At 45.8% G+C, this 13,081-nt stretch overlaps 1 protein-coding gene across 1 annotated transcript in view; it reads right to left on the minus strand.

The window, feature by feature from the left end:
- Positions 1–13,081, minus strand: part of PTPN11 (protein tyrosine phosphatase non-receptor type 11) — a 35,570-nt gene that overhangs the window by 2,630 nt on the left and 19,859 nt on the right. Inside the window, exons 7-14 of the mRNA XM_087828471.1 lie at positions 11,379–11,475; positions 10,428–10,507; positions 10,152–10,310; positions 6,291–6,422; positions 4,677–4,831; positions 3,726–3,793; positions 3,074–3,225; positions 818–930 (exon numbers count right to left, since the gene is read on the minus strand). Coding sequence (XP_087684597.1) covers positions 818–930; positions 3,074–3,225; positions 3,726–3,793; positions 4,677–4,831; positions 6,291–6,422; positions 10,152–10,310; positions 10,428–10,507; positions 11,379–11,475 — 956 coding nt within the window. The remainder of the gene's footprint in view (positions 1–817; positions 931–3,073; positions 3,226–3,725; positions 3,794–4,676; positions 4,832–6,290; positions 6,423–10,151; positions 10,311–10,427; positions 10,508–11,378; positions 11,476–13,081) is intronic.

Consider the following 13,081-nt stretch of genomic DNA (forward strand, 5'->3'; position numbering starts at 1 on the left):
TACAGGCCTCATCTATATTATCTAAAATGTTTAGAGAGAGTATTAAAGTCAGCAGGGGTTTAAAAATCCACATCAGAAGCGCATAGAGATAAAACTCTTACAGGAGAAAAAAGCAAACCAGAGACTGTCTAGAATACATAGAAAATAATAACTTACAATCGTCACTCACATGATCGATTTAACCAATGTTTTCCTTACTTGTTTTAGTTTAAACAAGGAGTCGGCAAAGTTTTTCCATAAAGAACAAGAGGGTAAATAATTTAGTCTCTGCAAGCCACACACAGTCTCTGTCATATATTATTCTTGGTGTGTGCATGTGTCTGTGTGCACGTGTGCAATTGTTTTAATAACCCTTTAAAAACCACCCGCGAGCTGTACATATACAGGCCATAGCCAGGATTTGGCCTGGAAGCTATAGCTTGCTGACTCCTGGGCTAAACCCCAAAGTAGACATTTGTTGACTGTGGGTTGTAGTGACACATCAGTGGTCAATTTACTTACTTTCACTTAGCAAACAGTCTTAATACATCAAAAGGGGTGCTATCCACCTCTGCAACAATTCCCACGCCATCAAAAGAAAAATTAGTTTCTTCTTAGAGAACCTCAACTCGATATACTTACAACCCCCTAAGATCCTAGCTAGAGTGTCGATCAGCCTTCAGTTTAGGTAAATGAATATTTTGGTAGCCACTGATCTACTCACAAGTCAGTCAGCCAACAATTCAATGAAAGGTGTGTGCTACAAAGACTTGTAGTTTGTTAAGCTTTTCTACAGAATTATATTCAGGTGAAAAGACTCTCCTTTATTGCTACTTACTCCGCACAGGATGGTGTTGGGGTGCAAGGCGGGAGGGGGCTCTGGTCTCCACTCGCCTGGTCCGTGAGGGAATACTTAATATTTGTATACTCGTGACCTTTCCTCTTGCTTTTCTGAAAAGTGAAGATGGCATAGGTGAGGACATGGGACATTTTTAATGAAATAAAAAAGCAAAAAAGTCATTTCACAGAGAGAGAAAGGGAGAGAGAGACAGATAGGTTAACCCCAAATATGAAAACATTGACCAAATGTTAGAAAACTCACATCCTCAATATAAATACACCATACAGGTGACTTTGAACCATATAACTGAAAGGCACAGAGAGCCCAGCCAGCATGGCTCAGAGACTGAGCATCTACCTATGATTTAGGGGATAGCGGTTCGATTCCCAGTCAGAGCACATGCCCGGGTTGTGGGCTTGATCCCCAGTAGGGGGTGTGCAGGAGGCAGCCGATCAAAGATGACTCTCCCATCATTGATGTTTCTCTCTCTCTCCCTCTCCCTTCCTCTCTCTTTATAAAGCAATAAAAACATTAAAAAAAAATTAAAAAAATATGGAGGCTCATATACCATACAGTAGTTAACGTGCTCAGCACAGGGCCAGCACATATGGCACCACAATAGTACTGGCTGAATGAATGAATGAATGAATGAATGAATGAATGAAGCAACACATCCCGGCTCTCCTGGGTGGGATTATAGAGGACATTCAGTTTCTAAGCCTAAATTCTGTAATACTTAAATTATTAGAGAACAAGTTTTGCTTGTGTGTACTTCTTTCCTCCAAAAAAGGGCAGTGATAAAAGATTCTTAGTTTGTAAATCCAAATTATAACCTCAGACTTAGGTTCGGAGAGACCATATTTGGTCATGAGAAGATCCAAAGTGCTATAAAAGCTGGGAAGGGAGGTCCCTAAATTCTCCAAAACAAGGATAAGAACCAAAGCCTCTGAATGGAAGAGAGCGAGCTTCCCCTAGCTTTTCCCACCATGAGGACATCATGTGCTTCAAAACATTCCTAACCAGTTTCCACTTTGTACCCAGAGTGCCACACTCTCTCTGTATCTATCAGGAGTCCTCTTTGGGCCACTTTATGCTTTAACTCTTCCGGGCCCAAAACAGGTGTAACTGGAAGATAAATACATGATAGCCTAGCGTAACCACCTAAATATGCCACAGCACTTGCAACAACACAGTCAGATTCAAAGCGCGGAAGTTCAAAACCAGTAGCTTATTAATGATCTGTCCTTACGTTTCTATCATAGTGTCTCTGATGATGTTTTCCTACAATGAAACAATCCAGTATTTTGGCATGGACTGAGAATCTACTGAACTAATTAACTGGCTGACCAAGCTTTGGTCTGCTGGGCTAGAAATCGTTCAGTAAGGTGGTGGGTCCCACTGTGAAAAGAGCTTAGTTCCCGTTTTGAGCTTAGCAGCGGGGCTCGGGTGGAGGAGGAGAGGGGAGGGAGACAAGCCGAGCTCCCCAAAAGAGCAGTCTCCTCACTTGCCTCATCTCCGCTCACTCCTAATTAACTCAGCTTTGTGTCTGTTATGAATAGCTCCGGATGGCAAGGCTCCAGCGGCGCTTTCTCCTTCATTATGCACGCTCATTAAAACTGAAATTCCACCGTTTCCAATTCCACCAAATTGGTGGCTCCGACCACCGCATGCTATTAAGAGTGAAGCGTTCATTCAGGAGGTGGAATCGGGATAAATATGGCCTGGATTAAGCTGGAACGGGCTGGGAACGTCGAGGCTCTGAGTTCTAAGAGGGCCGAGTCGTGTGAGCCTCGGAAAACCCTCCCCTCCCTAGGTGGCACTTCCCCAAGCTGCCAGGCCAGGATGGCAGCATGCTGCCCCTCCCCAAGCTCCTGAAGCCTGAAAAATCAGAGCTGTGAAGTAGGGAATAGTTTTCAGAGGGGCCCTTCCTGGTTGAGGACTCGTTTCCCATTCCCAAATAAAGACAGTCTCCTGCTCTGGCCGGTGTGGCTCAGTTGGCTGAGCACCGTCCCATGCACCAAAAGTCTCTGGTTCGATTCCTGGTGAGGCAGGCTTAATCCCTAGTAGGGGACGTGCAGGAGGAAGCCAATCAATGTTTCTCAAGTCAATGTTTCTCTCTCTCTCTAAAATCAATGAAAACATATTAAAAAAAAAAAAGTCTCCTATCAGAGTCCGTCCTGATCAGAAGGAGGGCATGTGCCAAGTGCCCAGAAAAGAAAATGAACCCGTCTGCGGCCCGCGCAGGCTCCGCACCTGCTCCTCCTCGATCCTGCGCTGTAGTGTTTCGATGTAGTGCTGGACGGCCATGTAGATGAACCGGTACTGTGCTTCCGTCTGCACCATCCCTGACCTCTGAGAGCGCACCATCTGAATTGTTTTGGGAACGTCAATGTCACAGTCGACGCCTATAAAGCAAGCACCACAGCAATCAGGAGAAAAGGCAGAGCCGGGCTCGAGCGGTTTAACGTACAACGTACAGCCGGCTCAGACACAGGGCATGATTTAGTCTAATGTTCTGACCAAGTACGTTCCAAGGGCCACAGCGCTGGCCTTCTGATCAATACCAATCACCCCAGACGATTGCGTGACAAAGTGTGGGCAGCAGGGTTCCCCCACTTTCCAACACCCCACGCCAGCAGCAAGGATTAGGTGGGTGGAGACCAACACCGCAAGTTTACCAAAGGGCCGCCGCAGGGGGGTCCACAGACCCTGGGCTTCACTTTGCACGCAAACGTCAACAGCATCACTGCTGTTCTCTGGCAGATACAGTGGAAGTTGGAGTCTTTGGCCCAGGTTTTGGTGAAAATTTTTAACATTCAAATGCTCCTCCCCAGGCTATTTTCCCCAGTGCTTTCTGCCGGTAAACTAAAGCCCAGGAGCTGCAGCTCCCTGGCCCGGGGCCTACCCTTCTCGCGGATGATGTCGATGAGGATGTCGATCACGATGAACGTCCCTGTCCGGCCGATCCCAGCGCTGGGGGCAGAAGGACAAAGCAACGCAAGGAAGTCATCCCAGGGAGTTCTATACTCAAAACCAAGCTATTAATACGAACAGGACCACTATCTGCTCCTGGGAGTATTTATAAGATTGTCCATTTATGTTGAAATACATTCGCTGACAGCGCAGGGTTTTGGAGCCAGTCCAGCCCGCTCTTGGAGCTCAGCTCCCTCAGCACAGTGTGCCTGGGGCAAAGCCTCTGAACCTCTCTGACCCCTGCTTCCTCATCTGGGAAATGGGGTAACAGTGCATACCCTATAGGGTGGCTGTGAGGATCAAATGTGAGTTGTGCATAAAAAACACTGGGCTCAGAGTCTGGCATAAAGCAAGTGCTCAATAAGAGGTAGCTTTTTAAAGTTTCACATGCATCTACTTGCCCAACACAGAGATGAGATTTAGGAAGCCTAGCTTTCCCCAGTAGAACTGGGAAGCCCAAACTTGGGCTCCAGCAGCCTGCAAACTCTGGGGTGGAGACCTGGGGCCGCAGCGGTCCTAATCTTTTGAAGCAAACAAGTGTATTACTGGGGAAAAAGTATATCTCATTTCTGAGGTACAAGACAGGATCACCACCAAAGAGATAAGCCCTGAACTACTCTATTAAAAAAGAAAACCGAGCCAGCCCTTGAGCATAAGGGTCGTGTTCACCACTCCGTCCCGCCACCCCAGTACCCAGCAGTCCTGTAAAATCTACAAGAAATATACTTTTGGGTCAAAGTGTCCCTTAATGTAGCTTATCCATGCCTCAAACAGAGGTTAAATTTTTTCCCTCAGTTAGAGAGCTGGGGGTGGGTAGGTAAGCAGCAGCCCTGGTCGTTAGGAGATGGGCCAGACTGTGGACTTGGTTGGGGGGGGGTGTCACCTGCAGTGCACCACCACTGGCCCGGCATCCATGATGCTCTCCTGCTTATGGTGCACCTCCTCCAGGAAGTCCAGCACGCCCCCGGGGTCACTGGGCACTCCGTGGTCCGGCCAGGTCCGAAAGTGGTACTGCCAGACCGTTCTCTCTGTATTCCCCTGGAGTAGAGCCAAGAAAAACCAGAAAAGAATTAAATAAATCAAGGGACTGAGACACTGCCCGGCTTCTATCTTTCTCAGACCCCACACGATCCAGGGAGCTGGCAGCACAGAAGCCCCTCCCATTTCACTTAAAGGTCCCAGATCGCTCCCCTTTTTGAATCTGGCTGAGCAGTCCTGGAGACAATGCTCTGCCTCTGTCACAGAACCCAGATGTCTAGTGCAGCAATCTGTCCTTCAGGAAACTCCAACCTGAATCAGCCCTAAGCTATGCGCAGTGGGCAACGTCCCTGATCCCCGATCCTCCTTGTCCCTGTGCCGCTCAACCTAGGAGGCGACAGAGGCCTCTGAGACCCGGGGCTCTCCTCCCACCAAGTGAGAGAACAGGTATTCCCTCATCCCTCGTTTCTCTTTGTCCTTTTGTGCGCAAACCTCCTCCCCTCCCCAAGCCACACACTTTTATAATATCATGACATTTGAAACTTCTGTTGAGTACAAAGTAGGTAAGAAGACAGGCTTTGCAGTCAGATGGCTGGGTGTAGGCCCCAATCCCAGCGTGCACACTCACTGTGGCACCGGGACATCTCTAAACCTGTTTCTTCCTTTGCAAATAGGAATACTAATCTCTCTCACAATACCACTGTGAGGATTAAACAAGAGCCATTAAGCACACAGCCACTGCTCTGCAGATGGGAGGAGACTTAGCACACGGCTCCTCTGAGGACAGTGATCGCTAATAAAGGTCACATGGTCCCAAGACTGCAAAAACCTAAATGCATCACATGTGGGGTCCACCCGGGTGAGGTCGCTGAGCAGCACTATTCATCATTACATCATCTGGAGCCAATCCATACTAAGTGATGTCTTACAAGGGGATTTTAAAACAAGGACAGAGTAACAGACCAGTGTCCAAGACGAGTGACCCTCAGGACAGCCAAGGAATCAGAACCACAATTAGGATCTCTTCTTGAATTATGTGCATTTAATTTGCTGTTGTCAAGAAAAAGATTTTTCTGGATGTTACTGGTGAGCTACAAATCAAGGGGCCTTTGCACTTGCTGCTCCCCGTGCCTGGGACCCTGCTCTCCTGACTCTCTGGATGCCTGGCTCCTCCACCTTCAGGTCTCAGCTCAAATGACACCCCCTCAGAGAGGCCTGTTTCCTCCATCTCAAGTGCCCACTCACTCTCCAGCGTACCATCCTGTGCCTCCACAGACGGCACAGTCAGAAAGCTTAGCTGGTCATTCACATTTTAACCACTGTCTCTCCCGAGGGCAAAGGCTGTATGTCTTGCCTGCAATGTACCAGCAGTGCCTCGAGAGAACCTGGCACATGGAAGGCACCGGATAAATGGCTACTGAATCAGTGAGTGGATGGATGGATGTGTAACTGTATGGCCCTGGGTTGCCGCACACCGTAAGCGGTTCCCAAAGTCTCTAAAATACGACAATATACTTACTTGTCCAACCTTGGACAGTTTAAGTTCTCTTAGCGTGTAGTCATGGGCGGCGCTTTCTTTGACGTTCCTAACGCGCATGACCCCGTATTCTTTCAGAGCATACTCATCAGGCCAGTATTTGACACATTTGCTCTGGAAGGAATCAGAAAAAAAAGACAGTTAATCCCTGTGAACTCTGAAAGAAAAGCCTAAACCAGCACAAAGCAAATGTCCAAGTCTCGCTTACTGCCCACTCATACGGAGAATGGCGTAACAGTGAGCTGGTGGATTTCCAAAGAAAAGGAAAGGAGAGTTCAAAGTAGAAGGCGAGTGCTTGGGAAGCAGGGGGAAGGGGAAAGAGGCCGTCTGCCATTGTCCAATCCCACACCCAGGTCAAAGGAGAGTCAATGCTTGTTTATTTATTTCCAAAGAATCAAAGATGCAAAGTGAGGGAATGGCCAGGTTGAGGGTGCTGTCTAGCCACCACTGGGTTTTGAAGCCTAGAGATCTGCCAGCTGCTCTGCAGGGGAGGCGAGTGAGGATTCTGGAGGTGGATGGGCTGCCCATTGAGCCAGACAGTCTGGTTCATTTCCACCCCAGCGTAGGAGGGCTCCGCGCCTTATCTACCCCAAGTGCAAATACCTCCAGCAGCCTGGGCTGTGAAGCAGCTGCTTTTTCTATATCCAGATCCATTTGCTACCTACTGCACATGTCACCTTCGCTTAACTGGGCGCCTGGGGACGCCAAGCCTGCAAGATCTGCTGGCTTCAGAGCAGGCAGATGGGAAAACATGACACCAAAAAAATCACTCTTGCTGCCAGGGAAGAAGATACTCCGCTCCATGAGAGATGAGTCTGGATATATGCAGTGACATATCCTGGGCAAAGAATGATTTTGTGTTTTGGGGTTTTTGCTGGGTGCGGTCATTGACACCACTCCCTTTCCACAACCAGACACAAATATCAGCAAAAGACAATTTCCTTGTATATTAGGAAGACAGAGAAATTCCCAGTTATAAATATAGAAATAAAAGAGCAGCTGCAGACTAGCCCCCACAGTCAATGGACAATTGAAAAAAAGAAAAACACGGTAGGAGGAGCGTTTGGGAGAATTTAATAGCTGGTGTGACTTTTTTGCTTGGCACAGCTTGGGGTCTTTTATTTATTATTGCTTTGAATTCAGCTTTCACTCTAGTGTTTTATAGCTCCAAATACCCTGTGACAGATTTGATACAATTTTCTCCCCCAAATAAACACTTAATATTAACCATACTCAAGGCTGTTTAATATTAACTGTAATCAATTCTGAGGTCTGCTGTCACTCAAGAGACACAAAATTAAATCACAACTCGACAAGCATTTTAGCTGACTTTAAACAGCTGCAAAGTACCGCAGCCCGACTCCCACTTTTCCAAACTGTGATGTAAACCTTGACAAAGGAATTCCAAACCGTGAGGGCTAATACTTTAGTTTTTAAACTAAAGCCCAGGAGCCCTGGCTGGTGTGGCTCAATTGGTTGGGCGTCACCCCGTGCTGGTTGCTGGTTCTATTCCTGGTCAGGGCACATGCCCAGTTCGATCCCCAGTAGGGGGCGTGTAGGATGCAGCCAATCAATGTTTCTGTTTCTCTCTTTCCCCCTCTCCCTTCCTCTCTCCCTCTAAAGAGTTGTTTTCCTTTCCATACTTCGGGCAGGTGACACTCACCTGAAGAGGAAACTATGAAGATGTCTTAACTTATCCATTAATTCAAGAACAATTAATGTTAGTGCAGGAGGCCTTTGTTTCACAATGACCAGACCAGCCCTCGGGGGTACCAACCACTATTGCACAACAATGAAAACCTTATAAAATCACACTGCCCTTCCCAACTCTAAGAAAATTACAGTAGGAGGGCTGAAATCCAAAATCGCCCACCTGCCTTAGGTTTAACTTACATGTACGACTGCTACATTCTGTGTGGCTTTTATATAAACCAATTCAAGTATATCTAAAAAGCACTTTGCCTAGAACACAAACAAAACCACAGAACTTTTCCACGTTAAGAAACCTGTGGGGACAGGCTGACTTTGGGATATACAGTCGGTGAGATCTGACTGATAGCTCTATGTGTAGATGTTACATAATTTCTAAATGCCCGAAGGGTAGGGAAGAGTATGAGGAGATGGCTACTGGGCACATGCAGCTTGGGGGGAGGGCACGGGGAGGAGTGCACACTGGGACAACCACTCTGGAAGGCAGCTTGGCAGAACCTTCGTAAGTTTACAACACGCACACCCTATGACCTAGCAATTCTTGACGTCTATCCTAGAGAAACACTTGCCACGTGGACCAAAAGCAAGAACAAGACTGTTCACTTCAGCACTGTTTATAAAAGCAAAAGCCAGAATACTTACATGCCCAGTACATGATGGTTGAATAAACGATGATATGTACAGACCACGAAATATCATGCAGTTACCATGAGACAGGCCAGCACGTACTTACAGAAGTTAGAACATGTATGTAGTGGGGGAAAAACGCCCAAGATGCACAACAAAGTTACTGTACGAAAGCACTTTTTCTTAAGTCTTTTTTTTTTATATATCTTTATTGATTTCAGAGAGAGGAAAGGAGAGAGACAGACAGACAGACAGACAGAAACATCAATGATGAGAGTCACTGATCGAGCCCGCAACCCGGGCATGTGCCCTGACCGGGAATCGAACCTTGATCGCCTGGATCCTAGGTCAATGCTCAACCGCTGAGCCAGGCCCGGCCGGGCAGCACTTTTTCATACATTATTTTTCAGAAAATGGTCCTATACACTTCCATAGGTACATATGTGTATCTAAAGGCGCACATATGTAAAGGTAGGTACCCAGTGCCTATTGCAATGCCTTTAATAATGCACATATGTAAATGCCAAGAGAGTGTAGAATGCCACATGTCAAACAGGGCTCGTGTAGGAGGAGAAGACTAAAGTTGGGGGGACGAGGGATGATGGCAAAGGCAACTTCAACCTTAACTGTACTTGAATATTTATATGAATATACTGTTCAGATAATTCAAGTTAATTTGTAAAAGCTTACAAGTCAGAAACAGTACCATTTATATGACCAGTGAAACCACTGTTGACTTAGTTCTCTCAGCACCTAAAAGTACTAGACAGGCCTCCTCCTTACACTCCCTTCGTGACCACTGCTGGCAACGGAGTAACAGGGCTGGATTTACTCTCCCACCTTAAACCACTGAAAAATTGGAAAAATGAAATGACACATATAATAGGACTAGTAACAAGGACATTGAAACAATTATAAATGTATTCCACGTGTTCAAAGGCACAGGGAATGAGGCACCTATGAAGGAGACATAGACAATATTAAAAATACTCGAATAAAACTTCTAGAGGTAACAAGGACAATGTTTGGCTGAAAAATACACTGGACAGGAGTACTAGATTAAACATAGAGCAAAACATGTTAAACAAATGGTTAAACACATAGCAAAAGAAACTATCCAAAATGAAACTAGGAAGCAAAAATAGAGAAATAAGAAAAAATGAACAAAGCCTCAGTGAGCTGTAGAACAACTTCAAACAGCCCAATATACGTGTAATTGGTGTCCCAGGACAGGGTGGGGTACACATATCTGAAGAAATAGTAAACATTGTCCAAATTTGAAAAAAAAAAAAGTAAATCCACAGATCCAAGAAGCTCAATGAACCCAAAGTAGAAGAAACCTAAAGAAAACTACCCCAAGGCAGGTCATCATCAAATATCTTCAACGCCCTTTTTTCTAGAGGGTCAGTTAGCTTAAGCTTAACTTGTCTATCCAGCTCTTAATATGGTCAACCTGACGTGAGCAATACTAAAATATTTTATCAGTAGAGTATGTAATTAACATACCTTTCCTCTCTCCACCTCTTTCGTCGTCATGACAATCACTCGGGAGTTCTCTTGAAACACCATCCGCCAGAAGTCATTCACCGTATTCTGCAGGCAGCCTTGTGTGGCAATATAACTCTTTTTGGGCTTTGAATTGTTGCACTTGGTTTCAAATTCAGGCTAGAAGTTTAGGAAGAAGATCCGTCAAACATTTGAAAGTTGCTTTCGGGACACACAGAAGGATTTAAAATTAAAATCAAAATGTATAGTGAGAAGACACCGAAAAGCCAAGTTTACCATGATAATATTGGCGTTGATGTAATCGGACACAGGCTCGTTGGGATCGCCGTCGTGTAGGACAACCCTGGTATGATCAACTGGAAAAGAAGGAGCCCACAGTCACAAAACACTCGGGCCTCTCAGGACAGATCGGTTCAAATCCGTTCACCCTCAACATAGTCCGAGCTGTGTTCATTTAATGGTAACCACGTAAAAATTTAAATCCTAAGTAAGCATAATGATACTCTGAACACCACGTGATGCCTCAAAAAGCTTCCTTTAAGAATATTACAGCAGCGTTGTCAGGCACTCTCCTGGTTTTGATAATGCACTATGGGTATATAGGATATTACCACTGGGAGAAGCTGGGTAAGGGTACATGAGAATCTTGTGACAACTGCTGAGTGCCATTTCTGGGACCCTTGTACATGGCCTCCATTCTTCTGGGCCTCTTTTCTCCCCCCATGGTTCCCTTGGGCGCTACCTGGCAGCACCTGGGTGTTAATGGAGGTACTCCTTCTGAGCCAAGTGTAGGCATGTACCAAAATCTCCAGTCACTCGGACATCAGGGAGAACAGTTGCAAGAGACTTCAGGAGGAGCTTGTCTGTTCCGCAGATGAGGGAACAGAGCCTCAGAAAGGAGGGGTGCCTTTCCCAAGACCCATGAGCCAGGTACTCAGAGCAAGGATACGGCCTGGGACCCGACACTGGGAGATGGCAAGCCTTGAGATCGTCGCTCTGAGGCCAACAAAAGGAATTAACAGAAGAAAACAACCGCACTCAAAACCTCCTCGTGGCAATTTCACTCAGTAATCAGCATCACGGGAATTGGGTGAATGAGGCCATCAGTCCCTGTCACAGTTGATTATTTTGGAAACGGCTCACAATTAAAAGAGGCTAAGGCCTTGGATGTGCTGAGAATCAAAATCTCCAAGGGTGACACTGACTGAGAAGAATATTGATACTTACAGGGCAGGATGTTCTTATATCTATTTTTGTTCTTATTTTCTTGCCTCTGGCCCTCTTTTCGGCTATAGAGAAGTTTGCACTCCTGCTGTTGTAGTGTCTAGGGAGAAACAAAAGCAAATATTGTTATGCATCAAAAGCTTAAAGAAAGAAAAGCCTGGCTCGGTTTCTGCTGTAAGGAATTTATCCCAGGAAATGTGCACAGTCCTGTGCAATAGCCGTTAAGAATGCTCATGTTAACGCTGTACCAATAGCGGCAAAAATATCAGAAACAACAAACACGTCCAACAGGAAACAGCTGCCTAAGGAACACTATTGTTTGTTCATATAAAAGAGCTTTCTACGGCCATTTAAAAGGTGTTCTGGGGGAATATTTCACGCCGTGGGAGAATAAGCAGAGTAAGTGTTAAGTGAAAAGACTTTTCTCCTCCCCTCCCCCCTGTCCATTTTCCTACCGTTCTTTTTGCTTCAATTTTCTACAATGAATAACAGGTGTTTATAAAAAGAGAAGCCTTTTGCAATAACGATTATTAAGAATGAAAACCAGGCAGCGGATGGAGAGTAAAGAGGGCCAGACGACAACAGGAGACGAGACTTGGGTGGTGAGCACTCCACAGTTTATAGATGCCATACTGGAATGCTGTGGGCCTGAAATTCATGTTGGTAACCAATGCTACCCCAATAAATTTAATTTTAAAGAGAGAATGAAAGCCAGCGGGTACTGGTGTACAGTAAACGACTAGCAGATGTGACCCATGTTCTCAAGGAGTTTATGACCCGCCTCCTTTTATCACTGTTTAATTCAGAGCAGGCCATATATACGTCAGTTGTCAAATTTAAGTACCAGAGGACAGAAGTGGTTTGGGGACAGGGCCAGGGGCATTAAATCCCTCCTACATTAGTGCCACAGGCAGCCAGCTGTGTCTACACAGACACCTGCCCTGTGACAGTCTCCCAGCCAGAGAGTGAAGAGAGCTCGGTTTCCTGAGGCAAGTGGTCAGGAAGGACGCCTCCGCAGGGAAAGGGGGGGAATGCTGTCGGGGAATGAAGGGGCTAAGGCAAGCAGCACGGCGGACTGGCCCGGCGGAAGAGGGGATCTGGAGAAGTGGGGAGAGGAGCAGCTGCACAAATGGATGGGAAGGTGGGCAAGCCAGGCTGAAGCATTTTCAAGGGGTAGGTTTCATGTTCAAAATGACAAAAAGTGCCTCTTCAAGGGACCACTGGTTTCAAACAAGCCTAATCCATAATGGGAAGTCACAAATGGGCAAACCAAGAAAGTGAAAGGCAGACTACAAAGAAAAAAACAACATATATATATATATAGTTATTTCTATATAATATAAATAAATGCCAAAATGGTTACCCCATAAAGATTTCTACAAGAAGTGCCAGAGTTAATATTTCATAACACGGCAGCCCTGTTATTTCCATTTCATTTATCTGAATTTCACAGACAGGTATGAAAGTCAGGAGTTTAAATTGCTATTTGACTCTCAGTTTCAAAATGCAATTTTCGGCCTTGACACACAGCTCATAACAAAAGTGTTTAGCTAGCTGGAACCTGGGCAGAAGTAAAATACAATGTGTGCAGAACTCTGACAATGAAATGGGCATTCAAATTTTTTAAATGAGGGCAGATTAATTAAAGCTATTTGCCTTCTCTGAGCTGGCATTTCCTTTGAACTGTGAGCCCCGGTCTTACTGAG

This window comes from Miniopterus natalensis, chromosome 20, assembly GCF_054644295.1.
Source record: "Miniopterus natalensis isolate mMinNat1 chromosome 20, mMinNat1.hap1, whole genome shotgun sequence".
Taxonomy (NCBI): Eukaryota; Metazoa; Chordata; class Mammalia; order Chiroptera; family Miniopteridae; genus Miniopterus; species Miniopterus natalensis.